The sequence below is a fragment of the Lepus europaeus genome, chromosome 19 (genome assembly GCF_033115175.1).
Source record: "Lepus europaeus isolate LE1 chromosome 19, mLepTim1.pri, whole genome shotgun sequence".
NCBI classification, from domain to species: domain Eukaryota; kingdom Metazoa; phylum Chordata; class Mammalia; order Lagomorpha; family Leporidae; genus Lepus; species Lepus europaeus.
In genome coordinates, this window is record NC_084845.1 from 68,927,982 (window position 1) to 68,955,514 (window position 27,533).

Below are 27,533 nucleotides of genomic sequence, written 5' to 3' on the forward strand. Positions count from 1 at the left end.
CCCTTCCGGGCCAAGTGCCAGTGCCCAGGCTCTCCGACCTTGGGTGTCCCAGGGGCCCGCAGGCCGGGGCGGCCGGGCCAAGGGCCCATGGGACAGGTGGCTTTCCTGGAAAGCTGTGTGGGAGCCCTGGGAGCAGCCCGGGTCTCGGCGGAGCAGAGTGTGCCAGCGTCCACCCGCTGCGGGCCCTGGGCGGCGGACACCTGTGGCTGGCCTGGGTGGCTCAGCAGGGCTCAGGCTGCGGGGCTCCTGCACCCCAGCTCCGGGGGCTGTCAGAGCCCCAGGGAGGGCTGAGGCTGAGGTCAGCTGGGGGGTGGGGCGGAAGGTGGTGGCTGCTGGGCTCCTGCGTCTAGGATTTTCTCTTCCTTGGCTTGCACTGAAGTAAACCTGTCATGAGTTCAGGACACGCCATCCCAAAAGGAACCCTGTAGGAATTCTGTACAGGGGACGGTGCTGCGGCGCAGAGGGTTAGGCCGCCGCCTGCAGTGCCAGCATCACACATGGGCGCCAGTTCAAGTCCCAGCTGCTCCACTTCCGATCCAGCTCCCTGCTAATGCATCTGGGAACACAACAGAGGATGGTCCTAGTGCTTGGGCCCCTGCACCTGCGTGGGAGACCTGGAGGAAGCACCTGGCCCAACCCTGGCTGCTGCAGCCATTTGGGGAGTGAATCAGTGGATGGAAGACCTCTCTCTCTCTGTTTCTCTGACTCTGCCTTTCAAATAAATAAATAAATCTTTAAAAGAAGTTCTTTACATATAAGCGGCTGCAAACATTCATGGAAAATGAACGTTACCTTTATTATTATTTTTTTTTTTTGAAGAGTAACGGACAAGAAGTGGCAGAGAAAAATGGTTTTTCCTCCACTGGTTCACCTCCCAAATGCCCTCAGCAGCATTTGCTGGGCCAGGCTGAAGCCAGGAGCCGGGAGCTCCGTCCTGGTCTCTCACACGGTGGCAGGGACCCAAGCACTTGGGCCATCCCCCGCCCTCCCCCGGCGCATCAGCCGGGAGCTGGACTGGAACCCAGGCCGTCCCGCCGTGGGACCCGGGCCCCGGCCGCCCCTCAGTGTTGGCTTTGATTTGATTTTCTCGTGGGTACTCGGAAGCCCCCTCTCGACTTCCCCTTGGATTTTCCGACCTCTCCCTTTCACGTGATTCCAGGAACAGGAAAGTGGCGGGAACAGCCGAGACCCCTGGGCAGGTGCGTGCTGCGCGCCCGGACTCGGGGATTTGCGTTTCCCGCGCTTGCCCCCACCCCAACGCGGCTCCTGGACTCGTGGATTTGCGTTTCCCGCGCTTGCCCCCACCCCAACGCGGCTCCGTCTGCGGAGCTGTGAGCTGGGCAGGACAGGCTGGCGACACGGACGGCAGCCCAGCCTGGCCCAGCGTCTGTGCGGGCTGACGGGGGCCTGCTGGCCAGCTCAGATCCTCCCGGGAACCAGGGAGCCGCTGTCTGCCTTTGTCGCCTGGGGCAGAGGCCGGGAAGCAGGAGGAATTCGCCGGGACAGCCCAGGCACACCTGGGAGCCCTGAGCCTCAGGTCCTGCCCTCTGCACGGGGTCCTCCGGCTGCTGCGTGGTGGGGGGGGGGGGGGCCCGTAAGCAAGGCCCCTCTGGTGCCCAGGAGGGCCACGCTAGGCCTTCAGCTTGGGGGAGAGGAGTGGTTTCACGGTGGGGGGTGGGATGGGACACGGACCCAGAGAAATGACTGAGCCACGGGTCCCGGGGTGGGGGGGGTGTCTGGGGCTGAGTTCAGAACGCAGGGAGCGGCGACCACCTGCATCCCCGCAGCTGGAGGGGCTGCGCATGCACAGCTGTGGACACTCTGTTCTGCAGCCTCCCCCACGGGAAAGTGGACCCCGTTCCGGGCAGGAATCCCTAGGGAGCGAGTGACCCACGGGGGGCGGGGGGGCTGCACTGGCTGGAGTCCAGGGTGGGTCTCTGGGTGGTCTGGCCCTGCTCGGCTCACCCTGGGGGGGGGGAGCACCCTGGCGGAGCGGGGGAGGGCGCTGAGTGAGCTCAGCGCCGGTGGGGGCGGGGGCGTGGGCGCCAGGGCAATGTCTGGCTCTCAGGAACCAGTGGGCCCAGGGGACGCCCGTGCCGCTTCCAGCCTGGAACAGGGCCGGCCCCCCACCCCGGGGGGAGGGACACAGGAGGGGAGGGAAGGCCCGGCAGCCCCCTCCCCCCTCATCCGCAGGAAGTCGCGCTGTGTCCCCGAGGGCACGGCTCCTCTGCCGGGCCGGCTCAGGTTGCAGAGCTCACGCGAGCAGGAAGGGCCTCTGTGGCCTGGGACGCCAAGTTCCAAGCCCCGCTGACGCCGGACGCGCCCGGGGTTCTGGGAGCCTCCAGCCTGGCCGTGTCCCCGAGCACAGCGGAGTGGCCTGAGCTGCTTGTCCTGTGTCTCTACTCAGGGCCTGCAGCCCCCAGCGCTGACCCTGCGTGTCCCGAGGACTTGGGGGTCCTCTTGGAACCTAACATTCGCGAGGACCTGACTGGGGGTCCCTGTGGTCCGAATGAGGCCTTGGCTCTGGGGTCTCACGCCAGAGCGACTGCGCCTGATGTGCACTGAGCTGATGCGGTCGCCGCGGCTCGCTGGGCTGGGGAGGTGCACCTGCCCCCGACCACCGTCTGCAGGCTGTGCTGATCGCTGCCCGGGAGCCTTCTGGGCCGTCACTCCTGGGTGCCGGCAGGATTTGGGCACAGTGCCGCCGGCGCAGACACCTGCCCGGGCAGAGCCTCTGTCTCGCCTGGGGGTGTCTGGCCTGTCCGGTGCCGCTGTGGCTGTGAACTTGCCCACTTACGCACAGTCTTGTAGATGGGAGCGCAGTCAGCGTCTCCCTGGGCTGAGCGGGGCCTCCGGGGGCTCCGGGGCTTCTGCTGCTTTTCCAGCTCCTGCAGGCACCCCCAGCCCTGGGCTCACGGCTCCGTCCTCCCTCTGCAGGACCTCGGCGAAGCAGCGCCCCCCACCCCACCCCGGCCTCGTCTTCCCTTCCTGTTCGCTGACCCTGCCCCCTGCGCCTCTTGTAAGGACCCAGGGACTGGGAGGGGGCATGGCCCAGGAGGCCGTTGTCCTGTCCACCGCAGGGAGAGACGCAGCCAGGAGTGACCGGTGATAAGTAGCCCCCACACTGTGCTGGGTGACAGGAAGCTCCGGCAACGCACAGTCGGAAGGGGATTGAGACTCGGGGTGACGGTGAAGCCGCAGGTTGTGCCTCTCGCTGAGAACCTGACGTTTGGAGAAATGAAGGGGCCAGCTAAGCAGATACCTGGGGAGGGGCACGGCCCGTGCAAAGGCCCTGAGGCGGGCACTATGAGGAAGAAGCCCGGGGAGAAGGAGAGAAGTGGGCGGCGCTGGCGGGGGGCAGTGCTGTGCGTGGCGCAGAGCAAACGCCTGGGGGAGGCGGGCCCGGGCCACGTGCCAGGGGAGACCCGGGGTCCTCGGCAGAGCTCTGCCTATGAGGGCACAGGCGCTGGTCTCCTTCAACCTTTGGGGCGGCCAGGCGAGGCAGGTGAGTCATTGCTCCCATTTGACAGAAGAGAAGATCCACACAGAGAGGGTTTGTGACCTGCCCCGGGACACACAGCTGGGAGGGCGCACAGAAGAGCTCGAGCGTGCATCTTTTATTTTATTTTTTTTTAATTTTCTTTTCTATTTGAAAGACAGAGACAGATCTTCCATTCCCTGGTCCACTCCCCAGATGCCTGCAACAGCCAAGGCAGGGCCAGGCCACGGCCAGGAGCCCAGGGCCCCGTCCAGGTCTCCCGTGTTGGGGGCAGGGACCCAAGGACTTGAGCCATCACTGGTGCCTCCCGGGGTGGGCGTTAGCAGGAGGGTGGGATGGCGAGCGGAGCCAGGGCGCAAACCCAGGCGCTCGGGTACGGGAGTCTGTGTCCTCGGCACCCCGGTGCTGCCCTCGGCTTGACGGGGGCTCGGCCTTGCCGTCCGCCGTGTCTCATACTCGCACGAGGGCTACCTCCGGATGCTGCTATGGGACACAGGTGTTTATCTCTAGTCTTTCCTCTGCCAGGGAGCGCGAGCCACGGAGCAGGGCGCCTTGGTTAAAATCGGAACAAGAGGCCAGGTGCGCGGGTGGGAGGGGAGCGGTGCTCAGGCGAGGTCCAGGTTTGGATGGGGGGGGTTCCCGTGGAGGGGGGAGAGTGTTATGGGGGCTGCGTCCTAGACCAGCGCAGTGGTGACTCGAGCACGCCTGCGTGTGGGACTTCCGGCGGCCACGTAGAGCGAGGAGAGGCGGTGCCGTGGGTGCGGTGCAGCCCCGACACAAGCGGGCAGTGTGCATTCCGGCTGAGAATCCCTGGCGAAGCTGCGCCTTCCGGCTCCCCTTTAGGTCTTTGGCAGCCACGGTGGCGTTTGCCTGGTATTCCGGGCCGGGGCACGTGGGGAGATCTGAGCCAATCGGGCGCTGGTGATTCCCGAGGGGACAGAAGCAAAAGCTGCCCTGTGGGACAGACGGGTGATAAAGGATCGGAAGCAGCAAAACGAGCCAAGGATAAGGCGGGGACTGCGGCCAGCGAGGGCCCTGGGGTCTCCTGGGGTCAGAGACGAGCACGTGCGCAAAGTGACGTCTGCACGGAGGGCGGAGCGGGACGTGGGCAAATGGCGCCACTGAGGGCAGCGGGCACGGCCGGGGTAGAAGTCTGGCGACCGGCAGGGCCAGCCGGGGAGAGGCGGGGGCAGCGGGGGAGGCAGCCCCCGGGGAGCCGTCCTGGGCTCAGGATGTAGCAGGACAGGGATGTGTTCCGAAGGGGAGGGGCCGGGAAGTGAGCTCTGCCTCCCAGAGCCCAGGGCGGGCGGGGGTTTCTGGAAGGGAGGTTGGGTGGGAGACCTCCGGGCCCTGGGTGCTTCCTGACTTCTGAATGTGCAGCCTTGGCCGCATGGCTTGGGGGCTGGGATCAGCCCCTCAAAGCGTGAAAGAGCAGAGGGAGTGACCGACTGGGCCTGGCCCCCAGGGGCACTCAGGAGATACTTTCAGGATGCAGGAATGTTCTAGAATCCAGGCTAAGTTAGCAACCAGAGCCGGGACTGGGTGGGGCCAGGGAGGTTCCGGGGAATGACACTCTCACAGGTGGGCCCACGGCGGTGCACGCCCCCCCCAGCCCCGGAGTTCGTGTTGCTGGGGAGGATGACTGGGCAAGGCCTTCGCCTCCCTGGGCATGAGGGTCACATCCATGCCGTCCATGGGGCTGACACAAGACCCCAGTGCAGCTGAGGCGCCACACACAGCCTGTATACACCCCTGTGGTCACCCAGCGAGAGCCCGGGAGCCGCCCACGCATGGCCTCAGCACCCCGAGGGCAGGTGGCAGTGGGGCCCCAGGGAGGGAGGAGCCGACTGCTGCAAGCCAGCGCGGCCTGGGCAGGAAGGTGCTCTTGCGCCCATTTCGCAGACAGCAGAGCTGAGGAGCCTTTCCAGCTGCTCCCTGATGCTCAGACGCGGAGGTGGACTTGAACCAGGTGCGTCTGTGTCTGGAGCTCGGGTCCTCTGCTGCCCCTGAGGGAGCACCCCACGGTCAGCCCCCTCCCTGCTACAGTGGTGCCACCCAGGGTCTGTGCGCGGGGCTGGGACACGGCCTCCGTGCAGAGTGGAGCAGAGCCAGTCACATCCTGGTGCCGGACGCCTGCCCCCACCCCCCAGCCCTCGCTCTCAGCACACTTAGGCTGGGTAGGAAGCTCAAGGTCACTTCCGTTCCACAAGAGAAACCCGCGGCGAGGACAAAAGCGGGGTGCCGGATCAGGGGTCGCCCTGTGGCCAGCCGCACGCCACCCCCCCGGGGGGTGCCCAGGAGCACCTGTGGCCCAGCCCCGAGCTTGTAGGAGGCAGCAGCTGAGCTCCCGGCAGACTCACACCTCCCGGGAAGGGGGACGGCCCCAGCGCGCCAGGAAGTGCTCACTGGAGGAGGGGGTGAGGGTGGCAGGGCCACTCCCGGCCACGTCCCCAAGCAGGCCCGGTGCCCCCTCCTCCTGCGGCCGCCGGGGGCTGCTCCGCCCTGGTCGGAGTCTCCGCCAGATGTGGTAGGGCCAGCTAAAAATAACCGTGGCGGCAGGAGGGGGCATGTGCCGGGCGCGGACACATGATCCCTGGGACCCCGCTGGGTGGAAGCCGGTCTGGCGGCGGCCACGGCCCCGGCACACACTCGCAGGCCCCGGGCGACAGGGGTCCGAGCTCCAGGCACACCCGTCCCCGGCCCTGCCATGAGCAGCCGCCGCGGGAGGAAGGGCCTCTGGGCTCTGTGCTTCCTGCTGCTTCTCCAAGCCGCCTTTGCCAACACCCTGTGGAAACGGGCGCTGCACGCGCGCCTGGCCGAGCAGTCCCTTGTGAGTGCCGGGCGGGGCGGGCGGGGCGGGCGGCTTCTGTCTGGATGGGTCAGGGGCGTGGGGAGGCTCCTGGGCCGACAGGCAGGACCCCGCGCACGTGCAGGAGCAGGGAGCATTTGCTGCTCGGGTCCCTGCCCGGAGATGGAGCCGGGTGGCTCAGCCCCGGGGTCGCTAACCAGGCATTCATGCGGTTGGGTTAGGGGCTCCGTGATTGAAGCTTCAGGGGAGCCCGCTCTGGGGGAGGCGTCCCCGGGGATCCTGCAGGTCCCACATGAAGGGGACCCCAGCTGGGTGCCCCTCCGTGGCTGTGCCCAGCCAGGGCGAGAAGCAGGCGCCCTGGAGCCAGGTGTGTGGCTGGGAGCCCGGGCTCTGCTCCTGGCCTGCTCTGTGGCTTCAGGGATCCTGTTTGATCTCTGAGCACCAATCATTTCTTCTGCCAACAGTGATGGAGGCGTTCCTCTCTTTTTTTTAAGAATAGCTTTTAAGTTTTAAGCCAGATCACATTTTTTGCTGTTCTTTTATTTCTTTTCTTTTTAAAAAATAATTACTTAAAAAAATAACTGACACTGTGGCATAGGGGGTGAAGCTGCCGCCTACAGTGCCGGCATCCCCTGCGGGCTCCAGTTTGAGTCCCAGCAGCTCCACGTCTGATCCAGTGCCCTGCTGATGTGTCTGGGAAAGCAGTGGAGGATGGCCCAGGTCCTTGGGCCCCTGGCACCCAGTGGGAGACCTGGAGGAAGCTCCTGACTCCTGGTTTCAGCCTGGCCCAGCTCCAGCCGTTAAGGCCAATTTGGGGGGAGAACCAGTGGATAGAAGATTTTCTCTCTCTTGCTCAGTAATTCTATTAAATACATAAAATGTATCTTTTTAAAAATATTTATTTACTTGGAAGTGTTACACAGAAAGAGGAGAGGCAGGGAGAGAGAGGTCTTCCATCCACGGGTTCACTCTCCATTGGCCACAGTTAGAGCTGAGCCAAACCGAAGCCAGGAGCCAGGAGCTTCTTCCGGGTCTCCCATGTGGATGCCGGAGCCCAAGGACTTGGGCCACCTGCTGCTGCTCTTCCAGGCCATAGCATACAGCTGGATCGGAAGTGGAGCAGCCGGGACTCAAACTGGCATCCATATGGGATGCCGGTGTGGCAGGCTGAAGCTTCACCTGCTATACCACAGTGCCAGCCCCAAATGTATCTTTTTTAGAAAAGGTTTATTTATTTAGTTGAAAGTCAGAGTTGGAGGGAGGGAAAGAGATCTTCCATCCACTGGTTCCTCCCTAACTGGCCGCAGTGGCTGGGATTGGGCCAGGCCAGAGCCAGGAGCCAGGAACTCCATCCGGGTCTCCCACGTGGGTGGCAGGGGTCCAAGCACTTGTGCCATCCTGCACGGCTTTTCCCTGGCCGTTAGCAGGGCGCTGGATCGGAAGTGGAGCGGCCAGGATGTGAACGGGCGCCTGTACCAGACGCCGGTGTCACCAGTGGTGCCGATCCTGGGCACCAGGCACTGCCCGGGGCCGTGGGGACGCAGACGTCGGGTCCTGGCCGGGGAGTTTGTGTTCCATAGAGGGAGGCAGAGAGTGAGCGAGAAATGAGCGAGGATGGAGCCTGTTTGTGTTTTGAGTGCCACGGAGAGGAAGCGGGGTGGGGAGGAGGAGGAGACGAGGTGGGGGTGACACGTGCCCCCTTACACAAGGAGCACGGTTCCCCGGGGAGGGGTCACCCAGAGTGGGTGTGGACTCTGGGCTGCAGCGCGGCGGCCCAGGGGGCGTGGAAGCCTGGCTCGGTTTGCACAGGGCGTGCTGCACACGTGCACGGCACACGGGCACGTCCGAGCCTCCCGGCGGCTTCTACTCAGAACTGTGAGCTCCCTGGCGCTGGCCTCCCTGGGGCCTTCTGTCTGTCCTAGCGCAGACCCCGGCGGCCAGCGTGTTCCCCTGGGTGGGCAGCAGGCAGATGTGGAGGCACAGAAGGATGCGTGCAGGTGTAGCTCTGCCCCAGGAGCATCAGCCAGCATCTCCCAGAGTTAGGGCTTTGAAGGATGAATAGGAGTCCGCCCAGTGGCTGAGGGAGGGGGTAATGGTGAGGACTCCAGGTAGGGTGGGGGGCAAGAGCCTGCACTGAGGCCAGCCTGAGCGGCGGCTTGGCAGGCGGAGGCCACGTGGGAGTGGGGACTGCGGGGGGTGATGGAGGCAGGAGTGCCATCTCACAGGAGATGGGGCAGTCACCGAAGGCTTCCTGGAGGAGGCAGAGACCCTGCCTGGAGAGCTGAGGCCCAGAGGCACAGGGGAGGTCCTGGCCACAGGGGAGGGCTCGTGTGAGAGGGGAGGGGTCTTCCTGCTCCAGGTCCTCGCTGGTCACGGGGCAAGAGGCTGCGCCTGCGCTCGCTGAACGAGAACTTGCCCCGACTGCCGTGGGCTGTGCTGCCCTGGCTGCTCGCTGCCCCTCTCTGGGCCTCATCAGGAAGTGAAGGCGGGATGGGGATCTTCGGGGTCCCGGGCAGCAGCCCCACATGCCGCAAGGCAGGACTCCCAAGGGGAGTCCGGGCAGCCTCGGCCCTGGCCGCGGAGGGGCGTGGGGCTGGCCAGGCTGAGGCGGGCTGTTAGTCAGCCCAGGAACCTGCCACTTCACTTCACGATGGAGCCGGTGTCCTTGGCAGACGGCTCCCTGCCCAGAGCTGCCGCTGCCGCCGTCCTCGGGGCCCCGACCGCCTCCGTGTCGGCTAGGGCAGTGCAGCCTCGCCTGGCCCTGGCTCCTGGTCCAGGGTCTCGTGGCGAAGGCCTGGACTCGGCCATGGTGCACTGATGAGCGTCCCCGTGGAAACCAGCCGCGGCTGCAGGTGGAGAGCGGGGCTGCCTGCATCCGGCCACCGGCCCCTCCCTTCTCAAAGCCCCCTCACGGGCAGGGCTTTGTTTAGGGGACGGGTCCCTGGGTCAGAGCGCGCTGGTTCATTTCCTGAGCACTGTTTATGTTTCACTGTCCAAGCCGCTGGGGACAGTGCCAGAGAGGGACGCCCTGCTGGGACTTCCCATGAGAGACTCCGTGACCTCTGGCCTCTTCCTCGCGCCGGGGCACCTGGCGCAGTGTCTGCTGCTTGGCTCCACCCTGCAGACAGGGAAGATGGCAGCCCCACCCCCAGGCGGCCAAAGGCAGCAGGGCAGGGCCCTTCGCCACCTCCCCCAGGGCTGGGGCCAGGGCTGGGGCCGGGGTCAGGGTCAGGGTCAGGCTTCCGAGGAGAGCTCACCCATGAGGACCACAACTTACTGAGCACCCACTGAGGCCAGATGCTGGCCAGGCCCACTCTGGGGAGCCCCTGGACAAACTGTGGGACCCCTGGGAGCTTCTGTGCTGCGCTGGGAACCCAGTTCTGTTCCCCAAGCGCCCGAGCAGGGCAGCTCGCTTCTGGCCCAGAGGAGCCTTCCCTGCGCGCTGTGAGGGGCAGTGAGGGCCAAGGGGTCGGGGCCAGGGGCGGCTCTCGTGGTGCCTCTCGTCGGGTGATGAGTACTGAGCCCTGAGGAGCCAGCAGCAACTGCCATGCGTGTGCCTCAGTTTCCCCCTTTCTCCTCTCTCCCGCACATCCTGCACGTCTTGCTGGGATTCCACAGTGGCAGGTGTGCAGCTCAGAGCTCCGTTTGCCATCACCAGTGCCCACGGCCTTTGCTCCCCCAGCACCCACAGCTGCCGGCCCTGGGCACTCGGCGTCCTCGCTCTGGGCCGGCCCTGAAGTTCCAGGTGCAGCTGAGCGAGGGGCCTCTCCGGGCTGCCGTCTGGGAGCCTGCGTGGGGGTGGGGGGCAGGAGACACGGGCAGGCTCTGCGGAGGGCCGCAGCAGTCTTACGGCGGTGCCGGGAGAAGCAGCCAGGTGTCCACCGCAACGCGTGGTCCAGATGTTCCAGCCGCTTCGTGAAATATTACTCAGCCGTCAACAAGGACGAAGCACGCCACAGGCTGCGATGTGGTGAAGCCCGACGCCCAGGAGGCACAGATGGGCCCCGCGTGTAAGAACCGCCCAGAAAACGCAGGGCTTCGGACAGGAAGTGGACGGTGGCCCTTGGCCGGAGGGCAGGAGGAGAGCTGCCTGCAGAGCTGGGTCTGCCGGGGGTGTGGTGGACGTCCTGGGAGGGGGTGGCCCCGGCTGCTGAACGCCGCCGGACTGAGCACCCGACAGTGCTGGGCACAGCAGCGTGGTGTTGTCTACGCGTGCATATGCCATGATGTGGATGAGGGCAGCAGGGCCCCACGGCACCTCCCGGGGGGGGTACCCCATGAGCCAAGGGTGTGCGTGATGCCTTCTGGGTGTCCTGCAGGTGCCTGCTCGTGCCCTGCCCAGCCGTGCGCCTTGGGCCCAGGGCCGCCTCGAGCGAGGCCTCTCGCCGACCGTCCCCTCCAGCTTTCCCCCGACGTGAGCGGCCTCACAGGCAGCATGACTCCACTGCTCACTGCTCTGTGGACGACCTTGGCACACGCTCTTTCTTGTCCAGGAAGCACCACGTCTTCCAGCCAGCTCAGTCCCACAGCGGGCCCGGGGCCCGAAACCTCAGAGGCCCTGCACCACAAATTTAGTGGGGGGGAACGAATACACGGCGAAGGCCTGCTGGAACCGCGGAGAAGGGGTGGAAGGTTCCAGAAGACTTTCAGGTGCACTGACGGCAGGCGTTCCTGGGAGGTTCAGGGTCCCGAGCACCCGCAGGGGGCGCCCCGAGGTGCCTGTGGGGCAGGGGCACAGGAACTGGCACTGTCAGCGCGCCGAGCCCAGTACCGGCTGCTCCAGGGAGAGCTGTATTTTTAGACTTTCCACGTGGACGTAAGAGCGAGCAGGGCTCCGAGGGATCAGCCTTCCTCCTCCATCCGGCAAGCCGGCCCTGGGCGCGTTGTCAGCGGCTGGGCGCGGAGTCCCGGAACATTCCAGGCAAGGGTGAAGTGTGGCTGGCGGCGAGCGCCCGGGGAGGGCCGTGGGGGAGTGGGGCAGCGGCACTGGATTCTTTTCCCCTACATGGGAGCGGCGTCAGTTGCTGCTGGCCATGAAAATAGTGATGTTTTCGGACCACACAGTAAGTCAGAGCCGAGGGCGAAGCGTGGGCGTCTGGCAAGGCGGGAGCTCGGGGGGCATGCTGCGTGTGGCGCGTTCTGTGCTGCGTGTGGGGTTCCAGACTTTTCCGCGAGGCGGTTATACATGGCACTGTCATTCCGGCTGGTTAAGCTGTTTTTATTGAATGGAGATGAGATTCCCGAGATAGAGGCGAGCTGTTTTAGAGCAGACAGCTGGGTGGCATCGGGCCGTGCACAGCCCCCACCTGCTTCCACAGCATCACCCCGAAAAGCCCCCCGGGCCGTGAGGCAGCTGCGCCCCACTCTGCTCTCCCCGCCCCGTCTCTGGGTTTGCCTGTTGCCAGCATTGCGTGGAACCGGAATCACGCGACGTCGCGGCGCTCTGTGTCCGGCTTCTGCACGCTGTGGGGCAGCGGGGGCTTGCGTGTCATCACGTGTGACGAGATGTTTCTCCACAGGCTGCGTGACGCGCCCATGCCCACTGTGCCTCCATGTGCGTGTCTGGCCCCCGGTGGCTGGAGAGCCAGGGTGATAGCCTCGGGCGAGTCGGGACTCGGACCTGCAGACGTGGCGTCCCCCTGGCCGACCCCAGAGCTGGCGGTTCCGATCCGGCTTCCTGAGGGTGTCGGCTCGCGGCTTTGCCAGCCCATGGAAGCCTCCAGGGAGCTGGCCCCGGGGGCATCATTTTTTCCCGGGGGGGAGGTCCGTGTGAGCTGCGCCACGAGGTCGTGGGCGGCTGCCCCGAGGCCAGGCACTTAGCCTGCGGTCCTCAGCGGGCTCGGGGCAGGGACGGAGCCGGGTGCTGAGCGGCCGTCCCTGGGGGTGAGCTGTTTCTCAGTGGGAGCAGGGCAGAGGGTGGGGATGTGTGTGGGGGGAGGGCCTGGGGGAGCTGAGACTGGAGGAACAGGGGACCCCGCAGGCTCCCCCCGGAGAAGCCAGAGAGACCCGCGTTCAGATCTTGCCCTCTGCTGCTGATGAGCCTGGACAAGTGTCTTCCATATTTCTGGGCCTCAATTTCCCCATCTGTAAAGTGGGCAGGGAGGGCCACAGTGGGACAGAAGTGCCGGCGGGGTGGGGGTGCTCTGGCCTTTCGGCCAAGGCCCAGGGACTGTGACCATTCACCCCCTCAACCTGCAGCGGCCGGGAAGGCCATGACGGGTGACGGTTCTAACAGCCAGCCCCTCCTCAGACCCAGGCCAGCCCCTCGGTGGAGCCCCACGCGAGCCTCCGCTTGCCAGACGTCCGGTTTTTCCCCCATGCTGCCATCGGGGCTGGGGGGACCTGGTCATCACCCCAGCCATCTGTTATTCGGCCTTGCGTGGGAAATAACTCGGGAGGTTCGGCTTCTAAGGTGCTTATCTCTTTTGAGCTCTCCAAATTCAGAGCTGTGTCCGGCTGAATCCCACCCCACCTGCTCGGCTACCGCGGGGTGGGGGTCTCCGGGTGGGAGGCGGCGGCGGCGTTCGCGTCTGATCTCCAGCGCCCGTGTCTGATCTCCAGCGCCCGTTAAATCCCATAAGTGAGGCTCAGCGTGAACCAGGCTGAGTGAAAAATCAGTGGTGCCGGCTCCCGCCGCGGCGCCTCCCTAATCACCTCCCGGAGCCCGGCAGCTGTCGCCACGGATTAGGGGTGCGGACGGCGGCCCCAGCCTGGGCCCAGTCTAGTTCATTCTGCAGGAAATGAGCGAAGAGCGGGTGGGTGCGACTCGGCCCCCTGCTGCATCTCCAAGGCTGAGGAATTTGGGGGGACTGGGCAGGGGAGGGGTGACCGACGTGGACCCCTGCCTCCCGCACCCGCACCCGCCTCCCGCACCTGCACCCGCCTCCCGCACCTGCCACCACACCTGCTTCTCCTTATCCCCCACTCGGCCTTGCTGCCTGTTGCTCCTTTCCTGGACGCCATGATTGGCATACAAGAGGGAGAGATGAGTTCGCCGAGTGTCACGGGCATAGGACGGGGGCCCACCCTCCTCGGGCCACCCCTCGCCCCGTCCAGCCTCCAGGCTCCCTGGACAGCGGCTGAGAGCTGGTGCCCCGGGTCCGGGAGTTCCCTGGTCGGGATCGGTTCCCGGTGACTCGGCTCCCCCTACTGGGCACGGGCAGCAGCGCATGGAGCTCCCAGCAGGGCCCTGGGCGTCCCCGGGAAGGCGGCCTGGGAGAGGGCATTTATTCTGAGACTGAAGAGGGGAAGGGGCATGAGGGGGAGGGTCTTCGGGCACAGGGAGTGGCGGGGGCCGGGTCCAGGCTCGTCCTGGCGGCTGCTCATGGTCTCCTCGGCCGCACCACAGCTTGTGGAAGGCGGTGCTGTTTGTCATCCGCACGGACGCAGGTCCTGATGCTCCCCGGGGCCCGCGGCTCGCAGTTGGTCCCAGCTCCTCCCATCGGCGGCAGCGCCCGTGGCAGCTCCCCCTTCGCCGCGCTGATCAGGAAGGGGTCTGCGGGAGGAAGGCAGTGCCGTGAGCTGGCGGCCGGATGGTGCGGTAGGGGAGGGCCTCTCGGCGGAGGTGAGGTCTGGAGAGGGAGGGTGCTCCCCGCCAAAGCAGAGGCCTCGAGGTGGGACTCCTCGGGGGGCTTGGGGAGAGGAAGATGGGTGCTGGCGCCCAGTGATGGGCGCTGGGAAGACGAGCCGTGAGGCTGGGCCGACACAGAGGTCGCAGGTCAAGGCGGGGCTGGCTGGGTTCTGGCCTAAGCTGCTCGAGTCCACAGAGGGCTCAGCACAGAAGTGCCCGGGGCCACGGGTGCCTTCAAACACGCACACACGTGTGCACCCGGTGTGCAAAGACACGGATACACCCAGCATGTACCCACATGTGTGCACCCAGAGTGCAAAGACACACACATGTAGACACACACATGTAAGCCCCCTGTGCACACACGCACATACGCCCGGCATGCACACAAACACATAAACCCACTGTGCATATACACACACGTGTACACCCAGAGTGCAAAGATGCACACCCAGTGTACACACACTGGACACTCATCATGCACACACACTCGGAAACCCACCGTGTACACACACGTGTGCACCCATTGTGCACACACGTAGGCGCACCCAGCATGCACGGACACTCGCGTGTGCATCAGGCAGACCCTGAGACGTGTGCAGCGGACACACGCAGAGGCGCTGGGCTCCACTGTCCTGGACGTTTTGCCCTGGCGCCATCTTTCACCCTCAGGGCGCCCTGGGGCGTCTCCCAGGCTCGGAGCGCGCACCACAAGACGGCGAAGCCCAGCTCCAGCTCTGTGCAGTCCCAGAGCGCTGACGCCGCCCTCTGCCTCCTCCCTGCAGGCTGAGGAGGGGGGTGCTGGTGGCCTCCGGCAGCCCCGCGCCGACCGCTGTCCCCCACCGCCGCGGACGCTGCCCCCTGGTGCCTGCCAGGCCGCGCGCTGCCAGGCCGACTCCGAGTGCCCACGGCACCGACGCTGTTGCTACAACGGCTGCGCCTACGCCTGCCTGGAGGCCGTGCCGCCCCCACCAGGTAGGCGCCCGGGGCCCCAAGGTGGTGGGAAGAGGGACCTGGGCGACCTCACCAGGGCCACAGAGCGGCTTGTTGGGTGGCGTCCTGCTGGGTGCACTGAGCTCCCTCCCGTGGTCAGGGAGCCCAGGGCCCCGAGACCCGCAATGAGGCGAGAGGCTGGGCTGCCTGAGCTCTCCTGAGTCCACGTCAGCTTCCGCCCGTGGGTGCAGCCCCTGCGTCTCCCGGGTCTCCCAGGCCTCTCCACCGGTGGTGCCCGGGTCCGCAGGGCAGGGCTGAGCGGCAGTAGCTGAGCACTGCCAGGTGCAGAGGTCACGGTGCGCAGCGGGCGGAGGGCGGAGCTGGCGGAAGGAGGCACAGAGTCCTCCTGGGGAGGTCTGGCTGCGGCCAGGGCTGGGGCCGGGGACAGGTGGCTCCGCCCTGGGTGGGCATGAAGTGGGGCAGTGAGCCCCCCACCCTCAGCTGTACCCAAGACTGAGCTGGTCGCTAACACAAGCCCCTGCAGCAGGTTGCGGCTTCCCAGGCTGCAGCCTTAACTCCCGGAGGGACCGAGGCGGCGGCCTCCACCCCTGGAGGCGGGAGTGGCCGTGAGGTCACAGCGGCGACAGCCTCAGCACCCTCCATAGGCTCCTATGGCAGCCGGAGGACTGGCTCTGGCAGGGCCCTGTGTGCCAGCGCGGGGGCAGGCCGCCTCCCGCCAGAGTCCACGAGAAAGAGCGGCCCTCCGTCCTGCTAGAGGAGCGGTGCAGGACCCACCCGGCGGGCCGATCAGAAGTGTGCCCCTTCCTCCGCGGGGGGACCAGGCACGGGGATTCTCACCTCGCTTACTGCCCGGGCTAAGTGCTTTTGAACAGTGCGTGAGCTAGACAACGGGACACAGCCTTCCCGGTAGCTTTCTGTGCGTCTCATGTTCATGCTCACACAGTTCCATCGGGGAGAGACTGCCAGCAGCGGCATTTCACAGCTGAGACCGTGGGAGCTCAGAGAAGCTGAGTCGCTTGCCCTCGGTCACACAGCAGGCAGAGCTGCCGGGTGGTCCAGAGGTCTGACCGTAGACAAGTGTGTGTGTGGTCCCAGTGTAGGGATGGGGACCCTGCTGCCCCTGGGCCAGCGTGCGGGGGCCTTCATTGTCTGGAACACCCCCCCACACACACACAGGGCTCACTTCCTGCCTCCCTCACACCCCTGTGCCACTCTTGGTGGCAGCCCCTCCCCCGGTGCTCCCCACTGTCCCCTCTCTCTGGAGCCCCGTTCCCGAATGTCTGAGTCCTGTGACCGTTCTCCCCGCCCTTTGTCCCTCTGTCTGTCTCCTGGGACCGTTCTCCCCGCCCTTTGTCCCTCTGTCTGTGTCCTGGGACCGTTCTCCCCGCCCTTTGTCCCTCTGTCTGTCTCCTGGGACCGTTCTCCCCGCCCTTTGTCCCTCGTGGCTGCATCCCAGCCACGCACAGGAGGTGAGAGAGCAGCCAGCAGGGGGAGCTGTCTGGCCGTGCAGCCGTCCGACCATTAGTAACACCTGGGACAGCTCTGAAGCCGTCCCGCAGGGATCCCCAGCCTTGACGCTGCCACCTGGGGGTTGGGCAGGGCGGGGGCGCGTGGGGGTCCCGTGCACTATGACATGTTGACTGGACTCCAGGAGGAAAACCCCACTCCCTAAGCTGGGACAGCGACACTGCCTGTAGACTGTGCCCAGTGCTCGCTCGGGGATCAATCTCCACTCCAGAGCCGCAGGTCCCGGGCAAGGCGACAGCTGGCAGTGTGCCGGGCTGCCCTTAGCTCCTGGCCGTCCTCACTGCCATCCTGCCCGAGGTCTTAGCTCCAGAGCAGACCCTGAGATGGGGACTCAGGCCCCAGAGGGCATGGGGGAGGGGTGCCCACATGACTCCCGGGAAAGCAGATGGGCGAGGCCCTGGGGTCAGCAGGGACAAAGAGAGGCCAGGGGCAGGGGCGGTGCTGTGACCACGCTCTCTGTTAGTTTTAGACTGGTTGGTGCAGCCGAAACCCCGATGGCTTGGTGGCAATGGCTGGCTCCTGGACGGCCCCGAGGAGGTACTCCAAGGTAAAGGCCAGGCCCCATGGCATCACCGTGCCCGCCTGTCCAGCCACGGCTGGGGGGCTGGCAGCTCTCAGGTTCCCCAGGACGAGAGAAGGGCTGGGCTCTGGCCAGCAGCGAGTTGGCCTCTCCGGGTGGGGATGGGAAGAAAGGGGTGTGGGGCTGGTTTGCAGAGCCCTGAGTTTGTAACCAGGTTCGCTGCTGCCCGGTGACGAGGCCACCTTCCTGGAGGAGGGGCAGAGAGAAGTTTCTGGAATGAGCACCTGTGGGGTGGGGGTGTCTGTGTGCGGCTGTGTCTCTGCCCTCGTGGCTGGATGCGTGGCTGCAGGTGTCAGCTTTGTGGGTGTGTACGCGTGTGACTGCAGGCCTGGGTGTGTGTTCCGGGTGGTGTCGGGGTCACACTGCTGCCTGCCCGTGCACCTGCGAGGTAGGCCGCCCCCTGAGATCCCCGTGCGTCCCTCCCCCAGCTGAGGCCTGCAGTACCACGGAGGACGGCGCGGAGCCACTGCTCTGTCCCTCGGGCTACGAGTGCCACATCCTGAGCCCGGGGGACGTGGCCGAAGGGATCCCCAACCGCGGGCAGTGCGTCAAGCAGCGCAGACCGGCAGGTGAGTGTGGGCGCCCAGGGCCTGTGCCCACCCACTCTCCCCACAGCTCCTCCCCAGGGAGCACCCACACACACACCCTGAGCCGGGCCTGGACCTGCCCCTCTGTGTCCTGTAGATCCCGGCTCTGCACCTCCTGGTGGGGCCACGTTTGGTTCCATTCGTTCACATCTGAGCCTCAGTTTTCTCATCTGTAAGATGGGGTTACTCCGTGCTGTTCCACGGATCCACTGACGTCATACATGTGCGGCCCGCAGCGCAGGGCAGGCCACAGGGGGTCAGCAGGCAGTGGCGACCCGACCTCCATGTCACACAGCCCGAGTCCCCCAGAGAGCCTCAGTCCCAGGACGCCTGCCAGAACTGGAGACGGCAGGGCTGGCGGGTTCTGCTTTGCACACTTTTCCCCGGGATGGAGAGGGCACAGCAGGGATCCCGGTAGCTTCTAAAACCCAGTGCCGTGGCTCGTGGAGCGGGAGCGATCCAGCGGGTCAGGGCCTGAGCCTGCGTTTGGGTGCCTGCCCGCATCGGGCACCTGCCGGGACTCTCGGTTCGCCTGGTCAGAGGCAGGCTCCTGCGGGTTTGGGGCCGCGCATCCGAGGCCTGGTCCCACCTCTGCGTGTCACAGCCCTGGCAGCTCTGGGAAGCTCCCGGTGCAGCCGGTGCCTGCAGTGACCACGTGTGCCGAAAGGACACGGCAGGGAGTGTGGTCCGCCGCCCTCCCCGACCCCACCTCGGGCTGATACTTCCCTTCTCTGCGATGTTTTGGGAAAAGCACCGCGGCAGGTGATGGGGCTCCCTGAGCCCCTGCCACCCACGTGGCAAACCTGGATTGAGTTGCTGGCTCCTGGCTTTGGCCGGCTCAGCCCCAGTGGCTGAGAGCTCTGTCTGTCTGTCCACCTGTCAGATAAGCAGAGTGTTTTTAATGAAGACAGGCAGAGACGCACAGTTACGGGCGCTGGGCCCCCTGCAGTGAGCAAAGGCCCCGGAAGCTGGAAGTGCATGGAGTTCCTTTACCTCCTTGGTATCCTGGCTGAGCAGCATGGCCCCCTGCGGAGTGTGGTCTGTCTCTCGGGCCGGGGCCACCAGGGAATCGTATGGCCGCTGCCCAGAATCCCGAGAGGACTGGACCGCAGGCTGCCAGCCCGGGGGAGGAGTTCAGCTTTCACAACTCAGAATTCAAGTGTGGTTTCCACAGACGCCTGTCGCTCTCCCACCATGAGGAAGTCAGGGTGACGCCACACCCTTGGACGCCGGGGACCACTGTGGTTATACGTTTAATGCGTTAGCGTTGCAAAGCGTAAAATGATGAGCTGTTGGAACTGTCCTGGCTCAATTCTGAGCATTGGAAATATTGCCCATAAAAGGGCCTCAGCCCAGCAGGTGCCTCTGTGGTCCCCTTGACGTCCCACTGCTACCTGGGGTTCAGGATGGGACCCCTCGGCCACTCGGCCCCTTACCACTGTGTGTGGCAAAGAACCTAACCTTTTTAGGCCTCATTTTCTGTATCTGTAAAGTGGGCTAACAGTATTTGAGCTTCTTAGCAGGCGTCTTTGTGGAGTCCATTAGTGAACCTTGTCTGTCGCTGCTGAAGCCCAGAACAGAATCATTGCGTTTCCTTGAAGACAAAAACAGCCCCATCAGATATTACACAGAAATAACATTTTTCTTAAAAATGACCGTGTTTTCCCAAGGCAGGCACACAGGAGGAGGAGAGTGGCGTGGCGCTGCCCCTCCTGAGAGTTTTCCCTTCTCGCGTGTTTTTCAGATGGGCGATTCCTGCGCCACAGATTCTACAAGGAGTACCCAGGTGAGGAAGCCGCCCCCTCCCCTGCAGAGGGCGCTGACGAGGGGAGGGCGCATTTCTTGGGTGAAGAAGAACAGTTCTCGCCCGGCACCGAGACACGCCACGCAGCGTGGACGCTGGGAGCGAGCCGTTCACAGAAGCCCGCAGTCTGCTGGTGGGCGGGGGAGGTCTGAGCCACAGAGGTGCTCTCGGTACACACGGCCTCACCCGGGCACCAGCGCCTGCGGCCAGGCAGGCTTAATCTCCTGTTTTTATCCAGGGAGCTGGGAAACGTGGCTGGCACCATCTTTCCACCGCCCATCCGTTCACTGATCCATGTACCCATCCACCTGCCACCCACCCAGGCACCCAGGCACCCATCCATTCACTGACCCGTCCGTCCATCCACCTCCCCACCTACTCACCCAACCTCCCTCCCCCCCCCCCCCATCCGTCCTCACCTGTCCTCACCATGGACTCAGAGCACACACTGAGCAAGCGTGACTCCGTATCCTCTGCCAGAGGCCGCGCCAGGCCCCGCCCCGTCACGGGGCTCATACCCAGCAGGAGAGCTGAGCGCTCCTAGAGCCGCATGGCCGTCTCACGACACCCCACGGTGACGTCCCGCCACGGGTGACACAAACACCCGTTAGGTCAGGAAAGCCCCAAGACAGGGTGGCTCGGACTGAGACAAGGACGGCAGGTGTGAGACCCCCACTAGGCGGCGGTGCGGGCTGTGCAGGACCAGGGCCGTGCGTGGAGGAGGGGCTGAGCAGCCTCCTCTGGGGTCGGGCACAGGGCGGTCAGCAGGCCAGGCGGGGCATCGGAGTGGACGTGACCGTGGCCGGCGAGCTGTCCAGCCAGCCAGGAGTGGACGCCTGCCCCGACAGAACCTCCTCTTTTCGCAGAGGGCGACTCGAAGAACGTGGCGGAGGCTGGCGGGCGGCTGCTGGGGCGTTTCCAGTAAGCCAGCGACAGGCAGGTGAGGGGCTGCGGACGGCAGGGCTGGGGCCCAGGGGGCAGCTGGCCCGGGCAGCTTTTCTCAGCACAAGGCCTGGCAGAGGGGGGAGGCACCGCGCCCTGGAGGGATCCCCAGGGGACCTGGGAGAGCTCCGCACATGTCCGGCAGCGGGGGGAGACGCGGGTCGCCACCCTCTCTAGTCCTCCACCGCAATGCCCGCTTCCCCACTCTGTCGGACACTGCTGTCCAGGGCAGTGGCCAGCGGCCGGTGCCGGGCACCCGGTTACTCAGCGGCAGGGACTGAGCATCTGCTGTGCCCCCCAGAGCGGTGGGCAGCCAGTCTGATGAAGCCCCCGCTGTCCCGGGCTTGCGTGCCGGGAGTGGGCCAGCAGGTGCAGGACTGTACCTGTCGTCAGAAAGGGACGGAACAGGCGCTGTGGCTAAGAGTGGCCAGGCAGGGGGCCCTTTGCCGGGATCTGAAGACCAGAAGGTTCTGCTGGGGGGTGGGGCCGGGGTGGAGAAGGCGCTGGTGCCAGGCAGAGGGAGCTGGAAGCACAGAATCCCAGGTCAGGGGCTCAGGAAGCAGAGGTGGGCCACTGCGGGAGGGACAGAGAGGCCGCAGGAGGCTGCACACGGAGGTGACGGGTGGCCCAGGTGCTGCCTTCGGTGCTCTGGAGCAAGGACCTGGGGTCACAGCACCCAGGGGTCTCAGCCTGTGAACCCGAAAGCCTTCCCAGCCCCTGGGAAAGCCGCCATGCGGGGCCAAGGAAGCCTGGACAGCAGGTGCCCCCTGGGGTGCCCTGGACAGCAGGTGACCCTAGGGTTCCCTGGACAACGGGTGATCCCCCGGGTGCCCTGGACAGCAGGTTACCCCCGGGATGCGCTGGACAGCAGGTGACCCTAGGGTTCCCTGGACAGCAGGTGCCCCCTGGGGTGCCCTGGACAGCAGGTGCCTCTCCCAGGGTGCCCTGGACAGCAGGTGACCCTAGGGTTCCCTGGACAACGAGTGACCCCCCGGGGTGCCCTGGACAACGGGTGACCCCCCAGGATGCCCTGGACAGCGGGTGACCCCCCGGGGTGCCCTGGACAGCAGGAGACCCCCGAGTGACCTGGACAGCGGGCGACCCCCCAGGATGCCCTGGACAGCGGGCAACCCCCCAGGATGCCCTGGACAGCAGGTGCCCCCTGGGGTGCCCTGGACAGCAGGTACCCCCCCAGGATGCCCTGGACAGCAGGTGCCCCCTGGGGTGCCCTGGACAGCAGGTGCCCCTAGGGTTCCCTGGACAACGGGTGACCCCCCAGGGTGCCCTGAACAGCAGGTGCCTCTCCCAGGGTGCTCTGGACAGCAGGTGCCCCCCAGGATGCCCTGGACAGCAGGTGCCCCCCAGGATGCCCTGGACAACGGGTGACCCCCCAGGATGCCCTGGACAACAGGTGACCCCCCGGGATGCCATGGACAATGGGTGACCCCCCGGGATGCCCTGGACAGCAGGTGCCCCCCGGGATGCCCTGGACAAGGGTGACCCCCCATGGTGCCCTGGAAAGCAGGAGACCCCCGAGTGACCTGGACAGCGGGTGACCCCCCAGGATGCCCTGGACAGCAGGTGCCCCCTGGGGTGCCCTGGACAGCAGGTGACCCTAGGGTTCCCTGGACAACGGGCGACCCCCCAGGGTGCCCTGAACAGCAGGTGCCCCCCCGGGGTGCCATGGACAGCAGGTGACCCCCGGGGTGCCATGGACAACAGGTGACCCCCCGGGATGCCATGGACAATGGGTGACCCCCCGGGATGCCCTGGACAGCAGGTGCCCCCCGGGATGCCCTGGACAACGGGTGACCCCCCATAGTGCCCTGAACAGCAGGTGCCTCTCCCAGGGTGCCCTGGACAGCAGGTGCCCCCCAGGATGCCCTGGACAACAGGTGACCCCCCGGGATGCCATGGACAGCGGGTGACCCCCGGGGTGCCCAGGAAATGCAAACGTCAGCTTTCGGATTCCAGAATCTTCAGGGCTGAGACCTCCAGGAAGATCTGGAACCCATGGGGGCGTGCAGCGGTCCCTTATCCGCTGACGGCGGGGCTTGGGGCGAGTCTGCCACAGCCAGGACTCTGAACTCTGAGCAGGGCAGTCAGGGCCCGGGCATGAGAAAGCAAGCACAGGCGAGGAGCCGGCAGGGCCTGGGGTCGGATGCTCGCTCGACCACCCGGTGACCCGAGCACGTGGTTCCAGCCTCAAGCCTCGGTTTCCTCCTCTATAAAGTGGGGGAGACGGCGGGGGAAGCGTGGGGAACCAAGTGGGGTGACAGCCAGGCTGACGGCATCTGACCGTGGCCGAAGCTGAGCTCCTCCTGGGAATTAAGGGAGGGGTGAGCATGAGCGGGGTTGTGACCCCACGTCCTGCCCCAGAGCGGCTCCTGCTCACCCCTCCTTCGCTTCCTTTTCAGCCCGTTCCCAGGAACATTCTAGAAGCCTCGGAAGCAGCTGGGGAACACTGAACCCCAGAGGTCCTCCTTTCTCAGCAGAGCATGGCCACAGGGTCCCCGAGACAGGCGCTACTCCCCTCCCAGCTTGGCCCTGCCTGGCCTCCGGGCCCTGTGTCACCATCACGGACACAAAGCCTGTGGCCCAGCCAGTCTCCACCCCGGGAAGAAGCAGCCCCTGGGGCGGGGTCTACAAAGCCTTCTCTGAGTTTTAAGCAGATGTCTTCCAGGCCGGGCTCTGGGAGGCCTCGCCCCCACCCCAGATGTTCTCTGAATAAACACGTCCATCATCAGACGGACATGGACCCTCCCCCACTCACACAGGTGCATGTTGTAGCCATGAACCCCCCCCACAAGAGCATGTTGTAGCCATGGACCCCCCCACTTACACACACAGGTGCATGTTGTAGCCGTGGACCCCCCCCACACAGGAGCATGTTGTAGCCATGGGCCCCCCCACTTACACACACAGGTGCATGTTGTAGCCATGAACCCCCCCCACGAGAGCATGTTGTAGCCATGGACCCCCCCACTTACACACACAGGTGCATGTTGTAGCCGTGGACCCCCCCCCCCCCACAGGAGCATGTTGTAGCCATGGGCCCCCCCACAGGTGCATGTTGTAGCCATGGATCCCCCCCCACAGGAGCATTTTGTAGCCTTGGACCCCCCCACTTACACAGGAACATGTTGTAGCCATGGGCCCCCCCCCACAGGAGCATTTTGTAGCCTTGGACCCCCCCACAGGTGCATGTTGTAGCCATGGACCCCCCCCCACAGGAGCATTTTGTAGCCTTGGACCCCCCCACTTACACACACAGGTGCATGTTGTAGCCGTGGATTCCCCCTACACACACACACACCGGTGCGTGTTGTAGCCATGAACCCCTGTACTCACACACAGGAGCATGTTGTAGCCGTGGGGTTAGCTTCCCTTGCCGGAGACGCTCCCGTCGTCACCTGTCCGAGCTGTCACTGGTTAGTCCTGAGGTGGCTGTGGGTGGGGTGAGGTGTGAGCACGGCTCTGCTTCTGGATTCGGGTTGTCTGGGGCACCTGGGGGTGGGGGCGGGGGTGTTTGCTGACAGTGACTTGTTGGCAGGGCCCAGGGCAGGCTCCAGGCCGCAGCCTGTGCTGTCACTCATGAGGCTTCTCCTGGCTTTCTGACTTGCCAACCCCTTCCGGAAACCCCATCACCGTCCAACAGGGGCCCCACTTGTTCACTCTACAAACCTGCATGGGGGGGGGGGGCGGGGGGGGCGGGGCAGGCTCCTGGGAGGTGACGCTAGCTTCCCAGACAGCCCCACAGGGATTGAGGGAATCGCTGTTGGATAGGATCCCATCACCTTGAGTCCCGTGCGCCTGTGTGGAGACAATGCCGAGAGCCCTTAGCTTAAGACCCAGCGCCTCTCCTGCACCCTGCGCCCTGCCGCCCCGCCCCCACGCTTCCCGCAGAAAACACCCCGGGATGATGGCTGCTGCCCTCAGTGGGTTCGAGCCGCGGTGCACACATAGTAGGAGTTGTTGTCTCGAGCTGTATGTGGTTGGGGGAGACAGAACAGCAGCCTAGTTGGGGGGGGGGGGCGTGTGACCCTCACTCTGATGGCAAAGGCGACTTGTGGGACAGACACGGGTGGGGGCGGTCCCTGGTGAGGGATGCCGAGCCCAGGCAGAGGGAGGAGCAGTCTGAGGCAGCTTCCTGGAGGTGGTGATATGGATCTGGCCATGACTAATATCTGGACAGCCCTGGAAACCTTTTTAGTTTAAGGGGATCGCAGTCCCTGTTTGGTTGAAGCCAGCGTTTCTCAGCCTGGGTGCGGCTGGCAGGCAGGATGTGGGGCAGCACGCTGGTCCCCGCCCCGGGACACCAGCAGCAGCTCCCCGGGCTGTGTCGCCGGAGCCCCCTGGGGTTTAGGCCATGTCGGGGAGGCTCTGGTTTGTGTCCTCAGCAAGCTCCCCCCGGGCAGCGCCCCGAGCTTCCAGGGCGAGAAGCTTCTCACCACTGCTCAGCCGCTCATTGGCGCCCGCCTGGGATGTCCCACCCCTGCCAGGGGCACCTGCTTGTCTCACTGTGTGCAGCTGCCACATGGCTTTCCATGCTTGGGTGCATAGAAACGCACAGGTCAGGTGCCGGCCGCGTGGAGGAAGCTTCCAGAAGGAACAGAGGCGCTACCTTCTGGAAGTTCTCATCGCCGGCGCTCTTGGTCCCCGGAGTGGCGGGGGTTCCCGGGGAGCTGGGGTCCACGGGCAGGGGCGTTGTTGCTGACGCCTGTCGCGTCTCTCACCTTCTCTCCTCATCGCATGCACGGGAGTGACTAACGGGGTCTTTGGGAAGGGCTGACAGCGTCCCCTCGCTCCTCCGCGGCCTTTCCTCTTCTTTGGTACAAGGCTGGACCCGGGCCCAGGCTGAGGTGCGAAGGAACAGCCCGGGGATGGCCCCAGCCCAGGGTGCATGTGGCCTCGGGGAGGCGGGACGTGGGGGAGCGGCATCTGCCCTTGGCCTTGCCACGCCCCCACTCACAGCCCCTGCCCTGCCCTGGCTTCCATTCTGGAGGGGACACGCATGGGGCTGGGCGTGTGTGGTGGCAGCTGTGTGCCCGGCTGGTCTGGGAGGCGGCAGCTGCTGTGAACTCGGAGTCCTTGCCCCTTCGCAGCCGGCCCAGCCCTCCCTCGGGCTCGGCTGGTTTGGAGCCAGCAGTAGCACCTCGGGGCTGAACAAGTGCGGAGTCCCGGGGCTCCAGAGGGCTGAGGTCCGGGCCGCTGTGGAAGGCGGCTGAGCTTCCTTGGAAGCAAGGGAGACGGTGTGAACGTGGCCGGGAAGCTCCGGGCTCAGGTGCAAAGGCTGACGGCTCCCTAGGGACCCCAGATCCAACCTGGAGGGGCCACAGGCCGGGGCGGCCACTGGGACACAAAACCAGCTGGAGCTGGCAGGGCAGCAGGGCTGCGGGGGTGGGGACAGGAGCGGTGGGCCGGGCCTCCTGCAGGGCTGGGGGGACGGCAGCCCTGGCTGCCCAGAACACCCCGTGCTCCTCTTTGGTTTGCCTTTCGTTGTCAAAGTCAAGTTGTTTCCCACACTAAGGGCATCCACTGGGAGGTGTGTGTGTTTAATGATTTTCAAAAACCACTATGAGGAGGGCCCTGCCGCCTCCAGCCGTCCTGTGTGACAATCGCGCCGTGTGAGACCATCCATGGCCCGGCTCAGTCTCTGGTTCCACAGCACACACGTGTGTGTGTGTGTTTGCATTTTGCATGTATGTTAGTGTGTGTATCTGTGTATATGCATTTTGCCTGTGTTGGTGTGTGTTTGTGTGTATATGCACTTTGCGTGTGTGTGCGTGTGTGCGTGTAGCTCTGTGATGGTGCCCGCAAGTCCCCGGCCCCACGGCGAGACTCAGCCTGCACCCTCACCTCCCGGTCTTCCTGCCCTGCTCCATGGATGAAGCAGAGGAAGCTCAGGCAGGGGTGAGGCTGGGAACTGGCCGGGCAGGATGTCGGGGTGCCTGAGCCCCGCCCCTCACCCTCCGTGCTTCCAGGAACAGGAGGGGCCCCGCTTCTCCGGGTCCTGCCTGGACTCCTCCCTCTGCCACACGAGTCTTCCCACCGAGGAGGGCACTGAAGCTGTGGCCCCTGATCAGGTCCCGGGACAAACAGCGGGCACGCCCTGGGCAGCCCCAGCCTCGGGGAGAGCAGACTTAATTAGCTGTTCCTGCACCTGGCGCTGCTGATGGCTGCATTCCTTCCTGGGATTTTCCATCCCAACTGCCAGGGTTGTTTTTTTTTTTTTTTTTTAAGATTTATTCATTTATTTGAAAGGCAGAGTTACACAGAGGGAGAGACAGAGAGAGATCTGCCATCTGCCAGCTCATTCCCCATGTGGCTGATCCGAAGCCAGGAGCCAGGAGCTTCTTCTGGGTCTCCCATGTGGGTGCAGGGGCCCAAGCACTTGGGCCATCTTCTACTGCTTTCCCAGGCCATGGCAGAGAGCTGGATCGGAAGTGGAGCAGCCAGGACTTGAACCAGCGCCCATATGGGATGCCAGCACTGCAGGCGGTGGCTTTACCTGCTACACCACAGCTCCAGCCGTGTTCACCCCGCCCCAGTGTCCAGTGTGCCTCCTCCAAGACCATACTCCCAAACATCACTTCAGATGACCATGGGCAGGGCAGGGCAGGGCAGGTCCTTCTCTCATGTACCCCTGCCGTGGGCGTGGCCCCTGGGGGCCCTCCTGCAGGAAGTCCCGTCCTGGCCGTCACTCTTGTTGACAGCCCTGAGGCTTGGTGGTGATGGAGGTCAGAGGTGAAGCCTGTGTCCCTGGCCTGGAGATCACATCCCAGAGCCTGGCTGGGGGCTTGGGGGGATGGGCCCCTGGTGAGTGAGGGTGCGAGCCAGGCCTTGTGGCCGTCTTTCCGTCTGCCTCCCTGCCTGCAAATGCCCCTCCCCCTGGGCCAGGGACGCTGGATTCAGGGCTGCCCCGAGTCAGTCTCATCTCAAGGGCCTTAACTCCATCAGGCTCGAAAGGCCAAATTCCGAGCAAGTTCATGTTCAGGGCATGCAATCATCAGCTCCCCTGGGTGGGAGGAGCCGGGGAACCCAGGCCTGGGGACGAAACAGGCAGAGGCGTGGAGCTCCCAGCAGCTGTGCGCGCGAGCAAGGGACCCTGGGCGTGGCAGGGTGTAGAGCTGGCCCGCTCACATGCTGGGTTTAACTTGGTCCTGAAAACAGTGGGGAGCCCCTGGAGGGTCTTACCAGGGTCAGCGTCTCACTGGACTCTCCCCACACCCCCAGGCAGTTGGCATCGTGGTCCAAGAGC

At 65.2% G+C, this 27,533-nt stretch overlaps 1 protein-coding gene across 2 annotated transcripts; it reads left to right on the forward strand.

Moving 5' to 3' along the window:
- The first annotated feature begins 5,903 nt into the window (after positions 1-5,903).
- On the forward strand, positions 5,904-23,044 carry WFDC1 (WAP four-disulfide core domain 1). Of its 2 annotated transcripts, none has more exons than XM_062176616.1 (7): positions 5,904-6,329; positions 14,664-14,853; positions 16,823-16,906; positions 17,368-17,508; positions 19,271-19,312; positions 20,197-20,270; positions 22,690-23,044. In XM_062176616.1, exons 1-6 carry the CDS (start codon positions 6,207-6,209, stop codon positions 20,253-20,255), a joined length of 639 nt encoding a protein of 212 aa, XP_062032600.1. In that variant the 5' UTR covers positions 5,904-6,206; the 3' UTR covers positions 20,256-20,270; positions 22,690-23,044. The 2 variants fall into 2 exon arrangements, with proteins under 2 accessions (XP_062032600.1, XP_062032601.1); XM_062176617.1 differs by lacking the exon at positions 5,904-6,329 and adding an exon at positions 11,298-11,371.
- Positions 23,045-27,533: the final 4,489 nt, after the last annotated feature.

Coding starts and splice junctions, on each gene's coding strand:
- WFDC1 (XM_062176616.1), top strand. CDS start 6,207: ATGAGCAGCCGCCGCGGGAGGAAGGGCCTCTGGGCTCTGTGCTTCCTG. Junction 16,907..17,367: donor CCCCGAGGAGGTACTCCAAG/GTAAAGGCCAGG, acceptor TCCCTCCCCCAG/CTGAGGCCTGCAGTACCACG. Junction 17,509..19,270: donor CAAGCAGCGCAGACCGGCAG/GTGAGTGTGGGC, acceptor CGTGTTTTTCAG/ATGGGCGATTCCTGCGCCAC.